This window comes from Babylonia areolata, chromosome 5 (assembly GCF_041734735.1).
Source record: "Babylonia areolata isolate BAREFJ2019XMU chromosome 5, ASM4173473v1, whole genome shotgun sequence".
In the NCBI taxonomy this organism is placed as follows: Eukaryota; Metazoa; Mollusca; class Gastropoda; order Neogastropoda; family Buccinidae; genus Babylonia; species Babylonia areolata.
The window spans coordinates 10896698-10923040 of NC_134880.1; the positions used below are offsets into that span (position 1 = coordinate 10896698).

Below are 26343 nucleotides of genomic sequence, written 5' to 3' on the forward strand. Positions count from 1 at the left end.
ATACATTTGCTGTTAGCCAATCATCCGGAAGACATCCAGTGGACAGGGAATGGTTGAAGATGCAGGTTAGGGCTGGGGCCAGTGTCTGCCAGCAAGTCTTTAGGACCTTACTGGGGATCCCATCTGGTCCACAAGCCTTCGAGGGGTTGAGGGGTGAGCCATCTTCCTTTGTAAAGACAGACCTGAACTGGTTTAGAAGTAGTCTAGCCTTAGAAGGGCTGTCGATGCGGAGTGTTGTACTATCCTTCAGGGGGGCAACCCCAGCGTTTTCTCGGCGCCGCGTCTTGATATACCTCCAAAAAGGCATGCTGTTGTTCTCTCTCATGCCTTCCTCGATGGACTTGGTGACGTACAGCTGTTCTGCCTTCCTCATGGCCCTCCTACATTCCTTCTTGCAAAACTGAATGTGTAGTTTGTCCAGTTCTGTGTCTTCGTGGCCTTTTTATACAGCCTCTTCTTCTTTTTCAGGAGTTTGCGGATGTCCTTGTTGATCCATGAGAGATCAATCCTGTTCTTTCGGAGTACAGATGGGACATGCTTCTCCGTCTACGGTTGTCAGAATAGCTTCTCTCTCTCTCTCTCTCTCTCTCTCTCTCTCTCTCTTTAATCTTCCCAAAGACTGTTTACATCAGCTCCTTCCTTTTTCTTGGTTTCCAGTCTCTCTGATAGGGGTTGTAAGTCTCTGTCAATGTCCTCCCACTTTGCTTTTGAGAAGAAGTACATCTTCCTAGCTTTCTCCTTCATTCTCTCTGGGCGGGTGTCAAAGTCAGTCACCACTGCTTCATGGTCGGAGAGTCCAGGGACGGTTGTTGAGGATTTAACTAGGGTGTGTGTGTGTGTGTGTGTGTGTGTGTGTGTGTGTGTGTGTGTGTGTGTGTGCGTGCGTGCGTGCGTGCGTGCGTGCGTGCGTGTGTGGGAGGGGTTGGATATATTCTGGTTCATTCATTTTTTCCCCCTCTCCTTTGTCTCCATCTCTGTTTGCCCCCCCCCACCTCCCCCCCCTCTACCTCCCCCTTTCTGTCTCACTGTGTGTGGATGCGTGCTTGTGAAGGGGGTGGGTGAATGACTGCTTTGGGGGTTGTCCCGTACGTGTGTGTATCGGTCTCTGTCTTTTGTGCATCTGTCCTCTCTCTCTTTTATAACATACACTGTGTATGCACGTGTGTGTGTGTGTGTGTGTGTGTGTGTGTGTTTGAGTGTGTGCCGGTGTGTGTGTGTGTGTGATGTGTCACGGTGTGTGTGTGTGCCGTGTGTGTGTAGTGTGTGTGTGTGTGTGTGTGCGCGCGCGCACGCGCGTCCGACAGTACGCCACCGTGTCCGTATGCATCGCGTGTGTTTGTCTTGGTTGTTTGTGGGGTTGGTTGCTGTGAATTTGGGTAAGTTCCGTACAATATACGAAGCAGTCCCAATTTCCCAGCATTCCACAACAATTTTGCAACCAAGATGGCGGAGAACATGGAAAGTTCGGGATCTGATAAAATGACGATATCTGTCAAAACGCCGAAAGAAAAACACGACATCGAAATCGATGTTAAGGCTACCGTAAAAGACGTGAGTGTTTACAGATATATATTTTCAGTCTATCACCATCTTCGCATTTTCTGTTCTTGGCATCTTCGCTTCAGTTTTGCATTGCTCAAGGCTTCTGTTCAGTTGGCTCAGCAGATGGTTGTGTCAGCTCTGATCTCGATATTAAATCAGTAGGGGCTTTTGTTTAGCTACTCTGAATTATCAGTATAATATTTGCATTTACTTTTGATAAGTTACACTATCCATACCCGTGTTGAATACTCTTTAGTTACGCCCCGCCCCGGATTTTGTTCTTCCCCTCCTATTTGCTTCCTTCAGTCCCTGTCCCACAATGACAAATGAAACTTGAACACCAGTGAACCCCGCCCTACTCCAGTTAATGTCTACCTCCAGATCCATTTTGACGCCAATGTTGAAACGAATGTGTACAACTACAAAGGAACTTAGACAATATGTAATTGTCACTGAATTTAGTGACTTATTGATTTAATTGACTATTTAGTATTTACTGATTTTTAGGCCCAGCTCCCAAGTTCCTCAAGTCGATTTGACATGCTTTGTGTTTGACCATAGAAATGAGAAGAATATTTTTGCATGAAAATTTGTGAATAGTTTTCAGTATAGGCCTGCTAGTCAGTCTTGTGAACTTATTCGTTAATGCATTCATGATTTTCATGGACTGCCATTATTGTAAACAAATCATACTTCATAGTCATTGTTTGGTTTCACATGACATTTTTTTTTCAAAGTAGCTGGGCATCAATCCTCGATGGATATGAAGCTTGGTGTTTTGCGTAGTTCCTGACAAAAATGTAATTGAACCACATCGGTAGTCATTACATACAATGATTTTGGTGGGAATTTGCGATAAACAACAAAAAATAGTGGGAGTTAGTTGGTAATGGTAATTTTGGTGGGGGATTTGGACAGTCAGGAGGATGTGCTGAGGGTCATGTGACCAATCTGTGGATCAAGAGTTTGATTTCTGTTTGGACTTTTCTGTACGGGGTGCTATTACAGTATTAGCAATTGGTGAAAAGTCCATGCAGGACAAACTCAAGAATCAAGAAACATCCGCACAGACTTTCATTGACCGAGAATTTTAATTTCACATCTGTTAAATGATTCAGGATCAATGTTGAGCTGTTTGCTGCACTATCAATCCAGAATTGATGCTCAGCGCCGGCCTTTTTTTTTGTGCGTGTGTGAGACTGACCATTTAATGTATTGTGATTAACCTGTTCAGGAAAAATAAGTCTTAAAAAATGCTCCCAGTCTCAACTCAATGCAGAAAGGAATAGCGTGTATGTGATACACATTTGTACTCATCCAGTTATTAAATAAAATCTTAGTTTGCAGTCCACATTCATAACATTTCTGTTGAAGAAATGCAGTCAACAACAGACCACTGGAGAGTTAAGTGCATACATGACTCGTCTATAGAGGCGCTTGATAAGATCTGTGCTCATAAATTTGATTGGCTCTCTGAAATAACGAGCAACAAAGTGATCGAGAGAGGCAGAACATGCGAAACAGCAGACTTTTCTTTTTCAGACTTATTACTTCATAATTTTTTTTCATTGTACATACTTCATTTTTTCAGAGTCTGATGGTAGCACTGGAGGCTGTCAACTGAAGAAATGGAGGACAGCACATGTTTGCTGCTTTTGTTTAGATGTCTATCGTTTTGGCATTGCTCGCGATTTCGAGTAAAAGTTTGATGCACAAGCACAAGATCCAAGGTAGACGCAGAACTCTACTGCGGTCTATTAACTGCTTTACTGTAATAGAATATAGACAGATCAGTCAGTAAATTTTATCAGTTGAGAGGGAAAGAGAATTATGTGTGCATTTGTGTGTGACATTCACTTACTGAATGTTTGTGTGGATATCATTATGACAGTGTTATGATTATTATTATGAGCATTTATGCGTAATCTTGAAAATAAGCCTTAGGCATTTATAAATAGAATACAAATGTAAATATCAAAAAGGAAAAATTTAACACAAAACTATTCATCCCCCCCCCCCCCCTTCCCCCCCCACCAATACACACAAGCACACGCACACGCACACACACACGTCATAGTACACAATAAATAAATACTACCAACAAATTCTGGAAATAGTACACAATAAAAAATACTACCAACAAATTCTGAAACTATCAAAACTCGCCTCACTCACAAATAGTCGTTGATCTTAGTTCATACTGGAAATGGATGAGCTGTTGAGAATTAATCATGAGGGGAAAGGTGGGTCATTGTGTCTGTTTTGAACATGTATGTATGAGACTAATAAGGCCAAAGGCTCTAATATATATTATGTGAAGAGTAGCATTTGGTTGGCTTTGATTTCATCCCAGGCCTGCGTTTATGATTTATTTTTGGGTCAGGTGACAGGCAGACATGTCTCAATGTTTTATTGACTGTCCACCACTTGAATTGACATGCTTTTTATTTTTCCAATGGATCAGTCCAAATGATGAAACTGTAATAAAGAGTAAGTATACTTGACAGTTTATGTAGTATAAAATCAGCCTATTTGTAAAAAATTGTCTGAACAAAAGCATTGAGTAAACATGCCATAAACAGTTTTGGATTAGTGAGAAAACTCAAATTGATACTTTATCTCTAAGCAATTGAAATTGTTGGTCTTGTGGTGACATGTTTGCCCAGAAAATGAGAAAATCTGAGTGCACTGGTTTGAGTCCTACAATCACCAGTATTTTTTTTCCCATCCACTAGACCTTTAGTGGTGGTCTGGACGCTAGTTATGTCGATGAGACAATAAACGGAGATCCTGTGTATAGCTTGCACTTAAAGCATTTTATTAATTAAAGAACCCATCACAGTAAAACTATAAGGGTTGCCCCATGCAAAATTCTGTTAAGAAATCCACTTTGATAAAAACAAAAAACAAAAAAACCCCACCAAAACCAACAAACAAAAAAACAGAAACAGGAACAACAAATACATGTGCAGGCAGAAAAAAAAGTGAAGCCTTCACTATAGTGACATGCTGTTCCTGGGGAGACGTCCAGAATTCTGCACAGAGAAATCAGTTCTGACAAAAGAGAAAATGCAATACAACACAACACAACAATAAAGTAAAGATTATGGGCCAAGTACTGAAGTAAACTACTGAGTTACCTGTATGTTTTTGTATAATTCATATTGAGTGAAATGTTTGGTGACCAACAGAGCAACAATCTAATGATGCCGACAGTGTACTGTGAGTACTGAAAAGACATATTTGATAAGAATATCAAATATGATAAGTTATCAATTGTATAGTATTTAAACTGAATTCTAACAATGGCATGCTTTGCTTTTTTGTTTTCAGTTGAAGGAGGAGGTATCAAAGTGTTTTGGGTCGCCCTTAGAGCAGCTGTGCCTGATTTTTGCTGGCAAAATCCTGAAGGATGGGGACACCCTGGAACAGCATGGTATCAAGGATGGACTCACTGTTCACCTCGTCATCAAAACCAACAGAGTAGGATTGATAACATGATCATGATGTCTTGTCTCCTGTTTTAGTTTGTCGGTCTTGCAGAGGAAACTGATGATCAGAATGAATGGGAGTGAGAGTGATGATTTCAGAGGAAAAATGAGAGGGTACAGAAAGTGAGGTGTGATGAAAATGTGTCTGGAGTGCATGCATAGATTGTTGGTGAACATATGAATACCACTTACTGAATGTTGAAAACAGTAATTTGATTTTCAAATTTGCTAAAAATCTCAGTATATTTTTATTTTTCAAAAAATCTTATATTCTTACTCTTAGTCATCCTTGATTTTTCATATTGTCCAGATAAACAGAAACAAGTATTTGCAACTTTCTCAGCTTTTTACATGGTTTCTGGGAGGGGTAGGGAATGAAACATTGTGACTTTGAGTTTCACAGATTTTTTTAATTAGTTCGCTGTGATCAAAACAAATAGATGAAATAAAAATGTGGCTTATTTATTACAATTAGGGAAAAAAAAGAATGGAAAGTGGAATATAAAACTCATGGTCAAAGAGACAAGCAGTGCAGAACATTCAAATTTATGTTGAGCAGAGCGATTTATTGATTTTTTAAGTAATGTCCCAATGTGATTAATCATGTCAGTGGTAATTAAACATTTTTTTTTAATATTAACAGTCAGTATCTTGACTCGAGACCCAGATAGTATTTTTGCTGTCAAATTCTGTATGTATTGTGCTTTTTCAATCTTTTTTTTTTTCCAGTGTTTTGTCCCATAAACGATTTAAATAGCTTAAGGAAAGAAAAGCATATGTTGAGACTGAGAACAGCCAGCCAGTGGAGTGATGGCCTAGAGGTAACATATCCGCCTAGGAAGCAAGAGAATCTGAGCGTGCTGGTTTGATTCATGGTTCAGCCGCCGATATTTTCTCCCCCTCCACTAGACCTTGAGTGGTGGTCTGGACACTAGTCATTCGGATGAGACGATAAACTGAGGTCCCATATGCAGCATGCACTTAGCGCACTTTAAAGAACCCACGGCAACAAAAGGGTTGTTCCTGGCAAAATTCTGTGGAAAAATCCACTTCGATATGAAAAACAAATAAAACTGCACACAGGAAAAAAAAAAAAAAAAAAAAGGGTGGTGCTATAGTATTGCGACACGCTCTCCCTGGGGAGAGCAGCCCGAATTTCACACAGAGAAATCTGTTGTGATAAAAAGAAATATAAATACAAATACAAATATTAATTATATTGAATGCTTGTGAATTATTCATGAAAGAAGAAAGCTGACTTGTTAACATTCAGTATACATGACATATGTGATTTCTGTTTCAGCAGACACAGGGCCAGGCAGCAGCTACACCCTCCACTGTAAGTGTACTTTCCAGCCAGAATAGCAGAATGAATCTTTTGGCAGCTTGTGTAAGAATACTTGAATGCCGTGTTTAACACCAGGACAAACATTACTGGAGTGGATGCAGATGGGAGTCAGGGGGTGGGAAGAGAACTGAAAGAATTAGCTTGAATGTTTGACTATTGTATTATTGTAATTGCACAGTCTTACTTCATTTATCATTATTAGTAATATTATTTTTGAGTGTTATGATAGTGATGACAGAGAAGCATTGATGTGAAATGTACAAGCATGCGAAAGAATTGATATGTAATGTATATTTTACTTGCTAAAACATCCATATTGATTATTTACCAGTAATGTATATAAACATGCCAAAGCTAAAGCATCCATTTACGCATATTATATGAATATGCTGATGCTAAAGCATCCATATTGACATTTTATGTATACTATGTGCTAAAGCATCCACAGATTGTAATGACTAAAGTAAACATTCTAAAGCATCCGTGTCATGCTGTGTATAGAATGTTTCTACACTATATGCTAAAGCAACAACAGATTGTAATAACTACGAACATGCTGAAGAATCCATGTCGCGTTATGTATAAAATGATTCTAAACAGGCTGATGATAATTGTATTGTAATACTCGTTTTGCGTTTTTTCTCCTGGAACAGCCAGCAGGCGGGGCACAGCCCAGTTCCCCACAAGCCCCGACTGGAATGGGAGGGGGCCTGGGTGGAATGGGAGGGGGCCTGGGTGGGATGGGAGGTGGACTGGGTGGGATGGGAGGTGGAATGGGTGGAATGGGAGGCGGCCTGGGGGATCTCATGGGACTGAGTGGCATGGGGATGGGCTCCGGCAACTTCCAGGAGATGCAGCAACGCATGCAAAGAGAGGTGGGTTCCTGGACATCATGCATTTGTCTGTGGGTCTTTCCCCTGTGCCTTGACTGTGAGGGGTGGGTGTGTGTGTGTGTGTGTGTGTGTGTGTGTGATCGTTTGAGTTGTGAGCATGCGGAGTTCTCTTCCTTTCTGTGTGTGTGTTTGTAGTTGTATGTGTGCACGTGTGATCTCTTTGAGTATTTTTATTTTGAACATGTCACAATATGACACAGTTAAATAGAGATCAAAAGGAAAATCTTACACAGAGTCCTGTTCTGATATAAATGTGTACGTGGGGAGCATGTGATGGATGTCTATACAGCTGCCAGAAGATGATTTTCAAGAAAATATAATTAAACATGATAGAGTGGAACTGTGGAAGAAAGATGTGGTAGAAAGAGAAATCCACCAATCCGTCAAGATGATATATTTTATTATATTTTAATGCATTTACATATTTATTCATTTTATTTAATTTATTTATACTAATGTTTTACCCAAACCTAGGGATTGATCTCAAGGTATGACAAAAGAGTTTGGTTTATGTAAAGGTTCGACATCTGTTTGTTTTTTTTTTTTTTAATTTATTAAAAAAAAAAATCAAAAAAAAAATCATTTTTACAGCAGATGTGCTACCATTTATTGTGTATCAGTCCATATGCTTGACATTTCCTTGAAACTGAATAATGATAACTATAATTATAATGATGATCATACTACAACTATTACTGAATTGTTTTATATGGCGCCTTTCCATTTAAAACATGTTCATTTGTGCTGTACAATGTAAAAATGAATGTTGAAAACATGCATTTGAACACAGAACAATTTCAAACTGGAACTAATAATGTGTGTGTTGTGCAGCTGATGAGTAACCCGGACATGCTGCGGCAGATGATGGAGAACCCCTTTGTGCAGCAGATGATGTCCAACCCAGACATCATGCGCCAGCTCATCATGAGCAACCCCCAGATGAGAGATGTCATGGATGTGAGGGCTATTATCTTTCTTTTTTTTTTTTTTTCTTGTATCACCATGCCATAAAGGTTCTGTTCTCTCAATTCGTGGTATTTCAGTTTTTCACAATGACGTATGCAGTGAAGTATTTTCACACACATTGAATATGACAAAAGTTCAAGTTAATAAGTACTAATGTTTTCAGATCACTAAGGTACAATTTTAAGTTTTGGAAAACAAAAAAGAGGGGAAATCAAATAATCACAAAGGAAAGCAGACAGAACTGTGGTCAGGTCTTAGACTTCTAACATGAATTATGACTTTTTATTAGTTTCTCCGTTTTGCAGTGCAGATTTAGTTACAGTTAAAACATAGTATTTTAGAAATGATTATTTTGAAACATTGTGCTTTTTTTTTCTTTCTTAAAGCAGATAATTTTTACATCAATTGATTTGGATTTACTTCATGTATTCAGGAGAAGTTGAATTTGTGTAAAATAAAAATAGAATATGTGTGTTTATGTGTCATACTGTTGACATTGGTGACATTTTTCTTTCTTTCTTCCTTATAATGAATTATATGCTGGGTGCAGGAATCAAATTGGTGCTGAAACAGTATGAAGTAATGAGTGTTGTTGAAACAAGTTTCCTGATGCTGGCTGTTTTTCCTGTTGCAGAGAAATCCAGAGATAACACACATGTTGAACAACCCAGAAGTTATGCGTCAGGTAAGGCCTGAAGGATTCTCTCTCTCTCTCTCTTTCTCTCAGAAAATAAAGACATGATACTTTCACTTGCAAAATATGTATCTGAGGCAATAAATATACGGAAAACGTCCATCATCGGTCCAAATACTCATTAATCAATTAAAAATTAGTATGGGTTCTATGAGGAAAAAAGCATATGTAAAAAAGAAGGGCTACATTTGGATGGTCAGTCTCGACATGGTAATTATTTGATGTGTTTGTATTGATATGATGGGTTTTGATGTTACATGTGTAAATATTTATTATATGATTTATATGTAATTTAGCATGTGTTTGTATTGATATGATGTGTGTCAATGTTACATGCGTAAGTATTTATTATATGGTTTATCCGTACTTTGTTTTCTGTGTACTGTCCAAACTTTGGAGACAAACAACTGATAAAAAGGCAAATTACCCCTGTCACATGTACGTTTAAGCTAATGACAATGTGCCAAAGTGTCTCGAATCTCTTACTAGTTTATATTGTTTCAATTCTGTTTTTGTTTTTGTGTTTTCCTTTTTTGTTCCATTTCATCTATTTGCACCATTTTGTTCTGATTAGTACCTACTATCTATGTCACCAGAGCTTTTCAGCTAATGACATTAAACATTTCAGTGTTCAGTGTTCTCTCTCTCTCTCAAATGCATGCATGCACTGTGTAATGTACACTCCCACTCTTGCACACATGATCCATATCATCCAAAGGGAAAAGACAAAACAAAAACATATAAAAAAGCATACCAGTTAGGTACATGTCTTCATTTTAACTTTCATCCTGTCTGAAACCAGTTCATTAAACCCTGCACCCGCTTGAGAGGTGTGCGCTGCTGATCATTGTTCTCTGCTTGAGCCCGCCTGTCGGGCAAACAAATTTGTTTATTTAACCAGTTCAGTGCCAGAGAATTTTGTAAAAAGTGCTTTCCCCTTGCCAGGGAATTTTGAGGATTCGGGGGTAATAAATCACAAAAAATTCTAGCACAAAAGCTATGGGTGATACAGAAAGAAAGTAAACGTTTTTGTGAAGAAAAATGAGTGGAGATTCTGCTTCTGGGCTCCCTTACCCAATTAGGTTGATTGTAGATAACTGTTCAGGCATGTAAAGTCAAGATAATGGTTTTTGTGCAACAAAAAAATCTGTTTCCACCTCTACATAATATCCATAAAGAAAAGAAACAAAATACAGCAAGATATAGCATGCCTATTGTCAGATTATACCTGTAGAAGAAATTAACAGGCTATAAGTTTATAAAAACAAATCACAGCTCTTGCAGACATGTAAGTAAATCACTGTCCCAACAATGACAAAGATGGGTAAAGTCAATGTAAAAGGTCAATCACGGTCTCAGAAACCGCCCTGGCAAGCTTTTTGACAGCTAAGAGCGTTTGGGAGTGAGAGGGTGAAGTTCTTTGATGACATTCACTCTTTTCAAGTTGCACGTGGGCCGATTAAAGTGTCTGCTGTGCATCCAGCTTGCCACCTCTTCAAACAAGTCAACCATCTGATTCAGTGAAGAAAAGCGTGAAAAACAAAAAGCTCGTGTTTCACGACCACTGCAGGTTCCACCCTGCGTTTCGTGAAAATCGTGGAACATTGGCGGTTGCTGATCCTACAGTCTGCGTTGAAATGTCAGCACACTCATTCCAAAGAGCCACGCCCCCTTCATGAACTCTGGTTGACATTCGACCTATCGTCTTACATCACTCCTCTCCCTCTCTTCCCCTTCTTCCAATGCTCACTGTTCGTATTCTGTCAGTCATAGCCACTTGTTTAAAAAAAGCTGTCTGATTGGATAGATGGACTGAATTACCATAAAATGGGGCTGTCAGTTTCATTACTGTCATTGTCAATCACCTTCGTTTTCAAACCAATCATCAGACAAGAGAGATCCTTCTCCATGGCGAAATCTGTCCACAACCACAAGCAGAGCTTTCAGAATTGTGTTAATCTGCTGACTGAAACAATTTGCTTTACAGGACACAGTTTTCAATGCATTGTTTTGCACATGATGCAACCCCCTTTTTCACAAGCGTATCACGCGGTCAGTTAGCAAATTATTATCCAGTAGAAAGGGGTCTTCTACCTGATGAATTTCATTTAAACAGTATTTTTATGATCCAGACACATCAAACTAACTGTTCGGAGTCTGTTTATGTGAACTGAACCAAACTCCAATGAAGGAAAAATCCAAACATATGCAGGACGTCAGTGGACGTCTTATAGGCACTATGGCAATACTTTTTGTAGGATGTCAGCTGACGTCTTATAGGCACTCTGCTGGTTAAACCAGTTCATCAGCTCATTATTATGCATTAAAATGCTATGTAAGGGAAGTAACTCTAACTTATCTTCCTCACTGGCACACAAAGTTTCGTTCCAAAAATCGAAAGAATAGGGACACTTCTTTCCAGTGATTTGTATATACATAAGATGAATATATCTGTCATTTTTTTTTTGTTACAGGATTTTGCTGAAACATTTCCATGAAATTTTTTGTTACAGAATTTTGTTGTTGATGACATATTGTATTTTAGGCAGGTGGTGAAAACATTGTTTAACAAGGTTTGTGTTTTGGGCAGACCATGGAACTGGCACGGAACCCAGCCATGATGCAGGAACTGATGAGGTCTCAGGACCGGGCCATGAGTAATTTAGAGGTAATGCTTTGGTGCTTCTGTGTTTGTGTGTGTGTGTGTTTTGGTGCCTGTGTGTGTGTGTATGTGTTTGTGTGTTTTGGTGCCTCTATGTGTGCGTGTGTTTGTGTGTGTGTTTTGGTGCCTCTGTGTGTGTGTGTGTGTGTGTTTTGGTGCCTCTGTGTGTGTGTGTGTGTGTGTGTGTGTGCATGTGCTCATGTGTGTGTGTTTTGGTGTTGATTTTCTGGGTGCTGTGTGCCTGCTGATTTTGTGCCTGAGGACATTTAGCAAGTTGGTTTTATTGCTGTTGGTTTGCATTGGTGGTATGAGGATGATTGTGTGTTTGCATGTGTGCATGTATATATGTTTGTGTGCTCATCTGCTTGTGCGTGCAGGTGTATGTGAGTCCCTTCATGATTGTGTGCTCGTGTTAGCTTCATAAGACATTTTGTAAAGGGGTGTGAGCGGGAGTATAATGTTAAAAAGTACACTTTTGTGGGCAGAGTTTACCTGGAGGCTTCAACGCCCTGCAGCGGATGTACCGTGACATCCAGGAGCCCATGATGAGCGCCGCTCAGGACAGCCTGGGGTCAAATCCCTTTGCCTCCCTCCTCACTTCAGGATCAGGTGGGTTATTTCCTGTCCAGGTACCCCTGAAAGCAGAGTATGGCTGCCTGCATGGTGGGGTAAAATTGGTCATACATGGAAAAACCCATTTGTGTACATATGAGTGAACGTGGGAGTTGCAGCCCACGAACGATGAAGAAGAAGTCTGTCCAGGGGGTGCAGCCACTGAGGGATGACACTCTGGGGGTGGCATCTCTTTTGTTGGGCTGAGGAACCCACTCCCCCTTGGAACAGGAGGATGTTGTGCGGGGCTAGAAATTCACAGATCACTTTTACTTGTCTTGGAAACCGGTACATATGAGAAATTCTACTTGTCCCCCAAAATTTGTGCTAGCCCACCCTGAATAAAGAGACATGCCAGCAGACATTAATTCTAGTCCGTAAAAAAATACAGAAACAGAACTAGAAATTTAACTACTTCTCTGACACTGTAAACAAAATTTCCAAACATGTCCTCAAGATTGTCTTCCAGTAAGAGCTGACTTGGTTTAATTGCATTAGAAAGATATTTTTGCTGAATTTTTAGTATGAAATTTTCTCAGATATTTTAGTATAGTGTACAAATATATTCATCTTTTTTTTCGTTTTTTTTTTTCATTTTAGACAGTCACGATGACCTAAGAAATGATACTCCTTTTTTTTTTTTTTCTTTTATTATTTAACGTTATCAGGATAGTTTCTTTTCCTTTGGGATGTTGAAATATTTACCTTTTTCTATCTCTCAGGACTAGAATGTAACTCACCGATGGTAGTAGTGATGATGGTTGCTGATGTACCCAGGCACAGGCAGCACCCAGCAGGGGCGAGAGAACACGGACCCCCTGCCCAACCCCTGGTCGCCAGGCGGGGGCACAGCTGGTACCACCAGCACCACCACCACCCCCACGGCCAACACCACCACCAGTAGCAGCCCCTCCCCTGGGACCCCCAGCTCCACAACCTCCACACAGGGCCTGCTAGGGGCACAAGGTGAGAGGGGGGCGAGGAGGAACCATCAGATTTTTTTTTCTTTTCTAATTTCTTAAATTTTTATTTTATACCAACAACAACATGGAATGGCATATCTTCAGAATCTTCAGAATTAAACCGCCATGAGAAGAAAAGAAAAACAGTTACTGTGCCGATACATATTCAGGAAGGGGAGATGGTGGCTTGTAAATAATTGTTTGGTTTGGTAACAGGCGACAGTTGTGGGAGAAGAAAAGTATTGCCGCACTTTCAATGGAAAAAAGTCTATTGTGGTTTTTTTGTGTGTTTTCTTTTTTCTTCCCCTCGATCTCCCTCCAGTAGTTGTTCCTTGGAGGAATATACTGTTACTGTTAATGAGGTGGGTGGTGGTGGTGTCCACAGGGTCGATGTTCAGCACGCCAGGCATGCAGTCACTGATGCAGCAGATGATGCAGAACCCCCAGATGATCCAGAGCATGATGCAGGCCCCCTACATGCAGTCTATGCTGCAGTCCATGGCCGCAAACCCGCAGCTGGCTCAACAGGTTGGTTCTCCCCCTCCTCCCATCTCTGCATCGTACATTATATTGTGTCATATTACTTTTATGTCCCAGTGCTCAGCTTGTATCACCGACTGACATAAGCTTATAGTTGGGCCAACAGCATATTGAGAGCTGTATGATTGATGGTTTCTGCATTGCAGTGGGAACTCATTTACTGATTTGTCTTTTTTGAAGGACTGTGACTTGCTGTGTGTGTGTTGTATATTGTGTTGTGTTATATTACTTTTTAGTCCCAGTGCTCGGCTTGTATCACCAAATGACATAAGCTTACAGTTGGGCCAACAGCAAAGTGAGAGCTGTATGATCAGTGGTTTCTGCATTGCAGTCAGAAGTCATTTACAGCTTTGTCTTTTGTGAATGACTATGACTCCCAAACAGGAGGCAAGATTGCACTGGCCCTTAGTACTGCAGCCTGGGGGGCTAGTTGGCCTTCAGGAACCATTCCATTGCCGACTGTCCTAAAACCCTATTGGCTGAGAGAGTGGGGATTAACTTGGGCAAGACACTCTTCACTATAATCAAATTCTAGCCCAGATAGTTTGGACAGCATTTGCCTCATCTGCTATTCTGATGGTCATATTCAGACACAACGGACTATCATGTACTTTTTTCTGACAGCAGATTTCTCTGTGTGAAATATGGGCTGCACTACCCAGGGAGAGTGCATCACCACAGCGCAGCTTCTTCCCCCACACCCCCCCCCTTTTTTTTTATGTTTGTGTTTTAGTTGACTAGTGTGTTTGTTTCAGTTGACGTAGAGACAACTCCAGGGAAGGCTCTCAAGGGTTTATGCAAAGTTCAGGCATCTGCTCCTATGTTTGGTTATTTTCATAAACAGATGTGTAGTATATATGGATCAATCTGCATGCTTTGACACCACTTTGAAACTGAAAATGGTATGAGAAAGACCATGTTAGAAAATGAATATGAATGAGAGAAACACCATGTGAAAATATTAACATGTTAGAACATCCAAATTTAGAACCTCTTGTCACCTGTTTTGGGATAAGCAAAGATTGTTTGCTTGTTTTTCAAGACGATCCTGTACTTCTGTGACTTCAACCCTTTTCTCTAAAATTATCCAAAGATTATGTGTGTGCGGGAGGATTGGGGTGGGGGCTGGGTCTGAGTAAGTGTATGTGCTGCATTGTAGGTGTGTGTACAGAGAGAGCCAGGGCGCTGTGTTTTTTAAAGGGAGGTTCACTGATACATGTTTGCGCTTGCATGCACATTGATTTTGTGTGTGTGTGTGTGTGTGTGTGCAGATTATGAGCGCTAATCCCATGTTTGCCAACAACCCTCAGCTGATGGAGCAGTTCCGTACACAGCTCCCCACCATGATGCAACAGGTATTGGATGTAAACTGCTTGACAGAAAAGTCAAAGGGGAATGCTGTGTTGCGCTTTTTATTTTATATTTTATTTTTTTAAGATGTGTTGTTGAAATGACAAGTAAAGGACATAGGTCTGCACTTTTATGTTATGAATGCTGGAACAAATCTGCCCTTTCATATTTCTGTAACTGCTTTCATCTCTACACCCCACATCACTCGCTATGATAAGTTTCAGATCCCTTCTGTTTTTAAGTTTTGTATTTCACCCATCCCCCTTTATCATAGTGGCGCATGCTTGCGTGTGAATGGACTGAAAGCGCTTTGATTGTCTCTGTGCAAGGTTCAGCACCATATGAAAACTTATTATTAACACTATTATTACCAATATTGTTATTTGTGGTGATGGGCAGTATAGTTCTGTAACTGGTGGGAGGGTTCTTTCACCACATCAGTCCAGACTTCTCTTTTAGCCAAATGTCCTTTAATCTTTGATGGTTGGTATACGGGGAAGGGAACAGGAAAGGGAGGAGTAAACTGTGTCTTTGTTCCTTTCTCAGTAGCTCAGAGCTGACAAAAATACAACTGGTTCTTCAAAACAAAGCGAAGGAACTTGCTTTGAAAAACAGAACAGAACTCTTGATTGGTTAGATTATGTGATGCAGCACAACAGTCTCAAATGAACAATATTTTGCCCACACTGAAGGATACTGTTTGCAGGAAAACACACACATATGTTTTTTTCAAAATTTTTTTTTTATCTCTCTTCGTGTCTATTTCTATGTTTCATTCCTCTCTGTGTTCATCTCTATGTGTCTCCTACCTTTCTCTCTCTTCTCTTTTCTGTCTCTTAATGTTGTCTGTGCTCGCTTTCTCTTTTCCTCCCTCTCTCTCTCTCTGTCTTACCCCCCCCTCCCCCTTCTATCTCTTACTCTGTCTGTCTGTCTTGCTCTCTTTCTGAGGGGTGAGGATTTCATTTGTGTTACACCTGTGTGGTCAGTTGAGCAACCCCCAGGTGCAGGCGGCCATCAGCAACCCCCGGGTGATGGAGGCCATGATGCAAATCCAGAGAGGTGTGCAGACCCTGCATTCTGAGGCTCCCTCCCTTGTCATGGGGTGAGACACTTTAACTACCACAAGCATGATGATAATGATAATTGTACTGGTTTCTGTTGCTCTTTTTGTCACAAGGCCTCCCCTGTCATGGGGTGAGACTCAGTGCCACAAGCATGATGATAATGATAATTTTATTGTACTGATTTATATAACTCTTTTTGTTGCAACGCCTCCCTCATCATGGGGTGAGACGCTTTTACTATCACCAGCATGATGATTGTATTATACTGGTTTATATTGGTCTTTTTGTCACAACACATTTCTCTGCGCAAAATTTGGGGCTGCTGTCTGGAAAGAGAGCATGTCGCTGCTCATGTTTACACAGACAGGCACACACAGATTCATTTGCACACAGTCTTGATTTAACATTCTCAAACTACAGCTGTCCACATGCACACTTACGCTTACTCTGTGTTTGGTTCTCTGCTTGTGGCACACTCATTCTTTATCTCTGAGTGGAGTGGTGGCCTAGTGGTAGCGCTTCTGCCTTGGAAGCAAGATAATCTGAGGGCAGGAGATTGAATCCCAGACTCACCAGAATTTTCTTCCCCTCCACGAGACCTTGAGTAGTAGTCTGGACGTGAGCCATTCAGATGAGATCATGAACCAAGATTCTGTATGCAGCATGCACTTAGCACACGAAAAAGAACCCACATCAAAAAGACTTGTCCCTAGCGAAATTAGTAAAATTTACTCTAATATACATGTTTGTGTGTGTGGACGACTGAAGCCTGACTGAATAATGCAGGAAATGAATGACAAACACCAATAGACAGCTGTCAGTTGACTTTACCTATGGAGGCAGTCTGTTGTAAATATGTACTGACTGTTTGAAAAGCGCTTGGAACATTTTCTGTGACAGAAGATAGGTACTGCATAATTGTCAGTAATTTTATCATTATAATTGTGTGTCTTGGTTTGTTCCTCAGTGTGCCGGGTGCGCCTGCATCAAGCACCACCCCCCCAACCACTGCTGCCGGCACTAACAATGCCCCCACCTCCCCCCAACCTTCCAGCCCAGGCCAGCCCTCTACCACGACCACCACCACCCCTGGCACAGATGGTGCCCCCACCCCCACCACCACCGGCACTGGCAGTGAGGGGGGGACCACTCCCCTGGTGCCGCCCATGGGCAATCAGGAGGCTTTCAACAACATGATGGCTCAGTTGACCAGTATGATGGTCGGGGGACAGCTGGTTAGTGTGCTTCGGTGTCTGTTTGGGTGTGTTTAAGGTGAGACCCCACAGGTAAAATTTATATCCAGTTCTTTTCTTATGTTTTGGGTTTTTTATATCTGTATGATAGTAAAAACAAGAAAACAAGACAATTTTAGCATACTGAAAGATGTGAAGGTGATTTACTGTCCAAAATGACACAAAATTACGTAAAACGTTAAGAAATCATGCGTTTCATTAGAACATGATACATACTAGAAAAATTACTGTAGAAGCACCATTTCTTGTATGTATGTTTACTATCCCTTTATCTATGACAGTAAGGAGGCTTTTTGCAGCGCAAGAATTATGAAACCTACAAACATGAGATAATGACAGTAATGAAATTTATCAGAGTTAGGACTACCACAATGATAATTCAAGTACAAAAATAAATTCACCAACATTTTTTAAGAGGAAATCCTCATTTAGGTTTACAGAAAAATGATTCTTCTACAAGGAAAAAAAAGAATTATTACTCTATCTCTTTTCATTGCTGAGATATCAATGTCCCAAGGTGATGACTATCAGTGAAAAAGCAGAATATGAGAAAAAAGGCGATAAAGATTTTGAAGTTTTCTCTACTAAAGAAACATTACCTACTGAATTTTCACTGATATTTTCTACTTCAGTCAAGTGTCAGATGACTGCAGAAAGGTCTTCATTCATCTGCAAGTAACCCAGGGCCATAAACAGGGCCTTCTTCAGCCTGTTGTTCAGCCTGTGCGGCTTGATTCTGCAGACGCTGTCGACGCCGATGTATTACAAACTGTTCCTGGGATGTTGCCTCGGCTTTCTTCAGTCTGGTGTTGTCCTGCTGTCTGACAATGGCCAAAGTATGTTCATTAACATCCATGCTGAACATGTTCATCATTTCTGTGAGATGGTTATTCCCCTGATTGAATTTCCCCACAGCATTTGCAACGGCTGCTTCCACACGACGTTTACCAAAGAAACGGTTCTTTGGGAGAATTGTCCACAGCACTGAATGAAATGATTCATTTACATTTTGTGTCTTTTTGTGCATGATTCTCTTTAGTAGGTGTGACGAGGTCATTCTTTTGTAGAGAGGCACCAGTTTGCTGAACACCTCTCTTGACACAGCTGTGCCAAGATTTTCTGCATGTGGTCCAGGTTGCTGACCAAGAGAAAGAGCTTTGTTGAAAAAGCACCAGCTGTCTGGGCCATGTGGACACCTGAAGTGATGGGGGTCTTCATCTGTTGATGCACTGTGGAACAGCGTTGCCCAAACAGCATTGCGCAGGTCGTCTTCAGTTTTGTTGCAGGGGTCTAATATGGCTCCTCGGAAGTAGTTCTGGAGTCTTTTGCATTTAGGCAAAGTGAGACGTCCAGATCCTTTGCCACCCAGTTTTTCTTCCTTGGCAAGTTTTCGTAGGGCAGTTCCAATCCGCTTATGCACATGGTTTGTGCATTCCAGCTTGGTGACCAGGCGGTTGTCCCCGTACGGCTTGGCCCTCTCCACGGCACTGAAGGCTGCGGAGTCTCCATCAGACAGCATAGTCCTAAAACAGTATTGTTAAGAGACTGAATATAAAATGATGTCAAAATAAAAGAAGAAAACTAACATAAAACTGCATGAAAGCATCATCCTGTTGATTCTGTGTGAGCATGAGTACACATATATACACACACACATTTTAGTTTTGCTATTACAAGCAATAAATTACCACCCCGCCCAAACTCAAACAATTTGTAGGCACATGAACATTTATTCACACACACACACACACACAGAGAGAGAGAGAGAGAGAGAGAGAGAGAGAGAGAGAGAGCAAATATTCTTATATTGATAAACAAAACATACCTGTAGCGAAAGCCGGTCCTCTCCACAGAGTTGTTACACAGAAACAATGCAGCATCTCTCTCCATCGCCTTGGCTGAAGCATGGTGGTTGCGCTGGCACTCTGCTTCATGCTCATCCATCCACTCATTCCACTGAGCCTCAGACAAGTTTTCATTTTCTTTCAGTTTGCACATATGGCAATATGTGGACAACACATGCCAGTCTATCACAAATCCAGTGATCACCTCAATCACAGCTCCCACACCATAATGTGAAACAAAGCCACGGCGCTGCCATGTCCCATCAAAAGTTAGGTCAATCCAAGGCATGCCATCATCAATTTCCCAACAGCCTAACTCAGCATCCTCATGATAGAAATCTTCAACAGCATCAAGTTCTCTTGGGTGCAGTTCATTGTAAGTGTCTTTCACAATTGTGTGCACATTCCTCTGAAGAATGTCACAAGTGTCACGAGAAACACTGCATGCCACTTTGTGGATACGTTGGTATGTGTTCTCACTCATATTAGGCATACCAAAAATGGCACAGAATTTGTTGAGTACTGCAAACCCACCGCCTGCTTCCATGGAAAACATAACAGCTCTCTGGTTCACATCAAAGGGCCGATCACCTCTATCACTGTCAAAAATCCTAGGAGATGAATTCTCAGATTTACTGTATGTGCACTGCTTGCATTTGAGCACCACCGTTCTTGACAGTCCCATCTTTTCATCGAGGAAGAGTTGTACCGACGAGTCTTCACACATGGGACATGTCATATCATTCAGTAATCTGTTCAATTGACCAACATCAAATAAGCACCACTCGCGCTGTCCGTAAACGTCCTGATCGTTAAAATTGTTGGTCTTCCGGTTGTACTCCTGCACAAGTCTTATCTTTTTGGCTGAGGCTGACTCTGGAATCTGTTCACGAAAATCAGCAGCAACTTCATCTGTTTCAACTAAGGAAACGCGCGGCCCATGTTCGATGTCAGAATCCAACACTTCGTCACCTTCTTCAGCCTTTCGTTTCTTTGCTTCACGCATTTTCTGCATCTTTAAAGCTTGTTTTTTTGATGCAGAACCAAAATGGGCCGTTTTCAGCGTGTTATGTTTCTTTCGCGGCATGTTTTTCTCGTAGAAATGATCAAAGTTTTCTTTTCTCTTTCCAAAAAAAACCGAATGTTTTCACAACGAATGTTTACACAAAGTGTCCGGATGTTGTAACTTCGTTAATCTCCGACGTCGACGGAAACGCCCGAAGTAGCTGTTTTGCATATGTGCGCATGCGCAGTTCACAACTAAACCGGTTCTCGATCGGAAGTTTCGCGACTGACCAATGAGCTTCAAGGTGATGAAGCTGATAAGAAAACACCCACGTCAGTCTTTGTCTCTTCTTGCTCAGGGGTGGCAGCCTTCACAGTTTCTACTGACGTCATGTGAAAGTCCGGTCTTTCCCGCTCATTTTGATAGGTCACTTCCCGCGTTGCAGACGATAATTCTAGCTGTATCCAAGTCTTGAAAACGGACACAATTGCACACCTTTCATATTCTCAACAAAAAAGTAGACACACCAGGGTTGCAAATGATCTTTATTTTCACACATTTAGTCATTTTCTGGAACATTCATCAACAAGAAATGAAAGTAGACACATAAAACTACCAAAAAATTGAAAAAACCCAAAACATGTTTGTGAACACTTTTTAACCATTTTTTGCCTGTGGGGTCTCACCTTAAGTGGGTGTGTTGGTGTGCAGGATTGATAACAGGTCACTGAGTGTGTGTGTGTGTGTGTGAGTGAGTGAGGATTGATACCAGGTCGTTCTTGTGGGTATGTGTGTGTGAGCAGGATCATTATCGGGTTACAGGGTGTGCGTGTGTGGAGGATCAATATAAGGTCATAAAGGTGGGTGTGTACGTAATCAATATCGGGTCACAATATGTGCATGTCATCTGTGTGTGTGTGTATGTGAGAGCAATGCCAGGTCACAGGATGTGTATGTGTTTGTGTATATGTTTTTCTAGAATCCAAGAATGAATTTTTGTCCCAGAAGTGAATTTATGAGTCCTTCAAAATGTGTTGTATTTCTCTCTTTGTCATAACAGATTTCTCTGTCTGAAATTTGGGCTGCTCTCCCCATGGAGAATGCGTCGCTACATTACAGCCCCACGCATTTTTTTTGTATTTTGTGTGCAGTTATATTTGTTTTTCCTATCGAAGTGGATTTTTCTACAGAATTATGCCAGGAACAACCCTTTTGTTGCTGTGGGTTCTTTTATGTACTCTAAGTGCATGCTGCACACGGGATCACGGTTTATTGTCTCATCTGAATCAAATATTTATATATGGTGGTAGCGTTGTGAAAAGGCCAGTGGAATTTCATATTTGACAGTGTATATATGCAGGGTTTCTACTGAGTCTTGGGAATCTTGATAAGTCTTTGAAAAAATGAGAGAACCATTCCCATACCTGGGAAAGACTTGAAAAATTTTGCATCATCATTCATTGTCTGGAAAAGTATTGGAATTATAACCGGTGACCAATACCATTCAATGAAGTAGCTTCTTAATGCATTAAAAAACCCCAAAAAACCCTAAAAGAATGAAAAATAGTGAAAATTGAGCGTTGCTACCTGGATGTCTGCCAATCTTTTTTGTAGTGGAGTAGCAGACAGGTCTTTTTTATTCAGTTTGGCTTTTTTGTGTTTGGTGTGGAAAATTTAAGTCTGGCCTGGAAAAAGTATGGAATTTTGTTTGGTTGAATCAGTGAAAACCCTGATGTGATGATGAGACCTAAATGTATGTATATGTCCTTTCAGAACCAGCCCCCAGAACAGAGGTATGCCTCACAGCTGGAACAGCTGACCGCCATGGGATTTGTGGACCGAGAGGCCAACATCCGAGGTGAGGCCAATGTTTGGATTGACTTCTTTCAGTAATCATGATTATAATGAGAATAAACGCAGTAATAATAAATGCAGATTGATACTCACACCTCCCAGACAAGGAGCTTGTTTTGTTAACAGTAAAAGTTGTACATAATACATACGTTCATTTTTAGTATGTCATACCATATACCCACACGCATCAACACATGCATGTATAAAGAAACACACATGCATATGTGCAGCCAACAGAAGTTCAAGAAGCACATTTGATTTGTCAATGAGATGTAGACAGAACTCAATAAGATGTAGGCAGAACAGAAGAGGTGTGTTTTGAGACATTTAAAACTGAACTGGGTGTTTGTTGGGTAGGCAAATGTATTTGTGTTTTGTCTGGATGTGTTAGGTATCACTGAAGTTGTGTTGTTATTGTTACATTTATATAGGTGGGTAGGAGGTTCAGGTGGGGATAATAAGTCTATACATGCACACCCGTGTTGAATAATCATGATCAGATTGTTTGGTGATTTTGTGTGGGTGTCTGTGTATGCAAAAACTGTGAATGTATATAAGCACCTCTGTGTGTGTGTGTGCATGTCTTTGTGTTTCTAGTAAGTCCTGTGTTGGATTTTGCAGGTATCACATGAATCCAAAAGGTTTTTCCTATCTTTATGAAGAAAGCAAGTTTTTGTCCTCCATTATTTCATGGACAGATCAGGACAATGAAAAATGCATTTTGTTTCCTCACTCACCAATTGACCCATTTATACATAAACCCTTTCACCACTCAACCAGACAACTGGCTTGCATTCTGTATATCTATCTTGTATCATATTGTCTTTATTATTTTTATGTATTTATTTGTGTATTCGTTTAATTTTTGTTGTTATTATTAGTGATATTATGTCATTGTTACTGTTTTGTTACTGTTATGATGTTGGTATTCCTGTTTAATTTATCTAGTTGTCTGCCTTTGTTTCAGCACTGACAGCGACACTGGGTGATGTGAATGCCGCCATCGATCGTTTGTTACAGCAGAGATGATCCCCTTTCCTCCCCTCCGTCTTCCTCCTTCCCCTCCCTCATCGTCCCTCCTCACTCTCCCCCACAGCCCCCCACTCCCCAGGCCCTCCGCCCCCAACACCCTGCCCAACCCCTCTTCTCTGTTCTTCCCCTGCCCTGTGGGTGTGCGTGTCTGCAGTTCTCATCTTGTGTTTGTGGCCCCATAGCTACTTCTGTGCATCAAGTGTGGGCAGGGCAGGACAGGACAGGAAAAAACAACATTATTTTGAGGGGAAGGGTTTTGTGAATGAAGAGAGGAGAGGTGGATTTTCATTATCCAAGTCAATGTGATGAAAATATTAGTTCGCATCAAGTCATTTGTTCACATGCAAAAATAGATAGGGATTGTTGTTTGTTACTTTGAATATGGATAATTGAGAATTGTAAGTTTAGTTTGGAATCATGGAAGGTCATCATTTTTCAGAATTGTACGGGGTAAAACGTTCCGGAGATATTTGTACACCTGTGTAGATTTGCATCCAGTGTTTGCATGGACGCGTGTACATACACACACACACATACTAAGAGAGCCCAGTGTGATGTCCATTCAGAACATGTGGAAGCAGGAAACAATAGTAATGCAGGTATTTTATATCATGAATACCACACTTACTGGTTCTCCATGTATGAAATCCAGTGTGTCCATAAGCATGTAGGTGAAGAGTCATGCAGGTGAAAGAGACACGTTTTTTGTGTTTTCCTGCATGTGTAAGGCTGTTGACCTTTTACTGCATTTAAAAGGCTCTTAACTTTGCTGGGAGTTCTGAAAAAAATCAGTCTGCATCCGATATTTTAGAATTTCATCTCAATCATCATTTCATGTTGAGATTCGGAGGATTACTGGTAACAACTAGGAAATCAGCAGCTGTGGCATGAATCCTTTTGACTGTTGAACTGTGAAGTGGGATCAGTGTTGCAAAAAACTGGTGTGCAGTTAGTACAGCCTGTGAACTTTTGAGTGTTGTAATTGGTTTTGCTGAAATAAAGTAATGCAATCCTAATTGGCAAAAAAAACTGACAAAGAATGGTGACTTGACATCCTGATGTGTAAATTCAGTCTTGTCTCAGTCAGGTGACAACCCTTCACTGATGAGCATACTAGTTCGTAGCAGCCAAATGGTTAACATTGTGCATTTTTAACCTGCATGGGTCATCAACAGGAAGAGAAAAAAACAACAAAAAAACCCAACTACATGTCATTGTAGTTTCCTTTAAGAATGCTGGCGATTTGACACTTAGTCATGATGGAACTGGGATGCAACTTTTTTTCTTTTTTTTCCCCCAGTTTTAGAAGAGATCACAGGGTTTTTTGGTTTTGTTTTTGATTTTATTTTATATTATGTATTTTTAGGGGAGTAGTTTATTGATAATTAATGAGGAGTCTTGTTCACCATTACAACAGTTCATAACCAGTTAGTTTTTTGGGGTGAGGGGGTGGTTGTCATTTTGAAGCAGCATCATGTTATCAACCTGTATCTGACTCATCTCGCCTGAATGGTTGTCATTTTGTGACTTTGGTTGTCTCTATATCTTATTTATCATTGCTCCAGCACTGGTGCGGACTCTTTTCCACATGCTTTTCCTCAGCCAAACAGCCTGCCACAGGGTGTGCGGAACTGGAAGGCAGCTGGAAGAAGGAAACGGTTGATGGTTTGTGATGAACAGTTGGGCAACTTGGTTGGTTGGTTTTTTTCCTCGGAGCAAATGACAGATAAACGGCAGACATTTTTTGGTGGGTGGTGAGGAAGGGAGTGGTTGAGAGGACTTGTTTTGTGGTATGTTACCTTGTCATTGAATTCTGTGTTTTAGGGAGAAAAAAAAAAAAAAAAATCTCTGTGGAAGAGAAAAATAATACGGAATTGAGGGGGTGTAGTAGGGGTTCGGGGTGAAGAGAGTTTTGAAGAAATATTGAGGGTGTGTGATTGGTGTTCAGATTATTATTTTATTATTATTATTACTATTATTATTAGAATGGGAGAGGGTGATTGTGTGTTAGAGTAATTTTTTTGATTGTGTGTTAGTGATTGATATATTTAAAAAAAAATTATTTTTATTTTTTGAGAAAGGTTGACTTATTTTGAGAGGAAAGAGAGAGAAAGAGAAATATACTGATTTAGAGAGAGTGAGACTTGAGAGGCAGGAGAGAGAGAGGGCAGATGATGAGGATAATGATTTGAGAGACAGTGGATATTTTGAGAGAGAGCGAAAGAGAAAAAGAGTCGTGGAGAGAGAGAGAGGGAGATTCTGAGAGATTAGATTTGACAAACAGAAAGAGGCTGATTTTCATAGAGAGACCTGAAATGTTGAGTCGTGAATAATCATTAGGAAAGAGATGGAATGTGGAAGAGAACTTCAACAATAGGAATAAAGGTTATGATTGGTAAGTGTGGAGATCACTGCACAGTTGCAGGTTGAGTTGGACTATTTGGTGAGATGTAAAAAAGAACTAGAAACAGTGCAACATGTTCTCTTGTTAACTGTTAATACACTAAAAAAAAAAAAAAAAAAAGAACACTTGTGGTGAATGTAGTGATTTTGTGTCTTGATATACAAAATGTGCTTGATTTGATGTAGTCAGTAGACTTTGTGCTCATAACAAGTTTTCTGGATATTGAACAGAACAGACATTCATTTGTGTAAAATTTAAATCTTCTTTTGTGTCTGATATTCATCATGGGCTTCTTTTTTTTTCTTCTCATCTTGTGAAAGGAAAAAAATACTGACACAATTGGAGTTGTGTGCCTCTGTGACTGAAGGAAGGTATTTGAATACAAGAATCATGCAGAAAGATACCGATATATGTGTGTGTGTGTATTGATTGATTGACATGGATACTTATATAGCACCTATTCCCGGTCAGAGACCAAGCTCTAAGCACTTTACAAACACAGGGTCATTTGCACAACAGGCTGTCTACCTGGGTAGAGCCGACTGACGGCAGCCGCTGGTTGCTCATTTGTTTCCTGTGTCATTCTATCAATTTCAGGCATACACACACACACACACACACAGACATGTAACATTTTACATGTATGACCGTTTTTTTTGTTTACTCTGCCATGTAGGCAGCCATACTCTGTTTTCGGGGGGTGCATGCTGGGTATGTTCTTGTTTCCATAATCCACCAAACACTGACATGGATTACAGGATCTTTACATGCGTATTTGATCTTCTGCGTGCGTATACACACGAAGGGGGTTCAGGCACTAGCAGGT

General features: G+C 40.6%; 1 protein-coding gene across 2 annotated transcripts; it reads left to right on the plus strand.

The window, feature by feature from the left end:
* Positions 1-1422: 1422 nt before the first annotated feature.
* Positions 1423-25640, plus strand: LOC143281932 (ubiquilin-1-like). Of its 2 annotated transcripts, none has more exons than XM_076587238.1 (15): positions 1423-1551; positions 4876-5025; positions 6337-6372; positions 7035-7256; positions 8106-8231; positions 8875-8925; positions 11525-11602; positions 12082-12205; positions 12986-13174; positions 13556-13698; positions 14982-15065; positions 16047-16162; positions 17092-17359; positions 22001-22085; positions 23049-25640. In XM_076587238.1, exons 1-15 carry the CDS (start codon positions 1444-1446, stop codon positions 23108-23110), a joined length of 1842 nt encoding a protein of 613 aa, XP_076443353.1. In that variant the 5' UTR covers positions 1423-1443; the 3' UTR covers positions 23111-25640. The 2 variants fall into 2 exon arrangements, with proteins under 2 accessions (XP_076443353.1, XP_076443354.1); XM_076587239.1 differs by having other exon boundaries at positions 6340-6372.
* The last annotated feature ends 703 nt before the right edge of the window (positions 25641-26343 follow it).

Bases quoted from the DNA above. Each gene is read 5' to 3' on its own strand.
- LOC143281932 (XM_076587238.1), top strand. From the start codon at position 1,444: ATGGCGGAGAACATGGAAAGTTCGGGATCTGATAAAATGACGATATCT. The intron at 6,373-7,034 runs GTAAGTGTACTT...CTCCTGGAACAG, and splicing joins CAGCAGCTACACCCTCCACT to CCAGCAGGCGGGGCACAGCC. The intron at 11,603-12,081 runs GTAATGCTTTGG...TTTTGTGGGCAG, and splicing joins GGGCCATGAGTAATTTAGAG to AGTTTACCTGGAGGCTTCAA.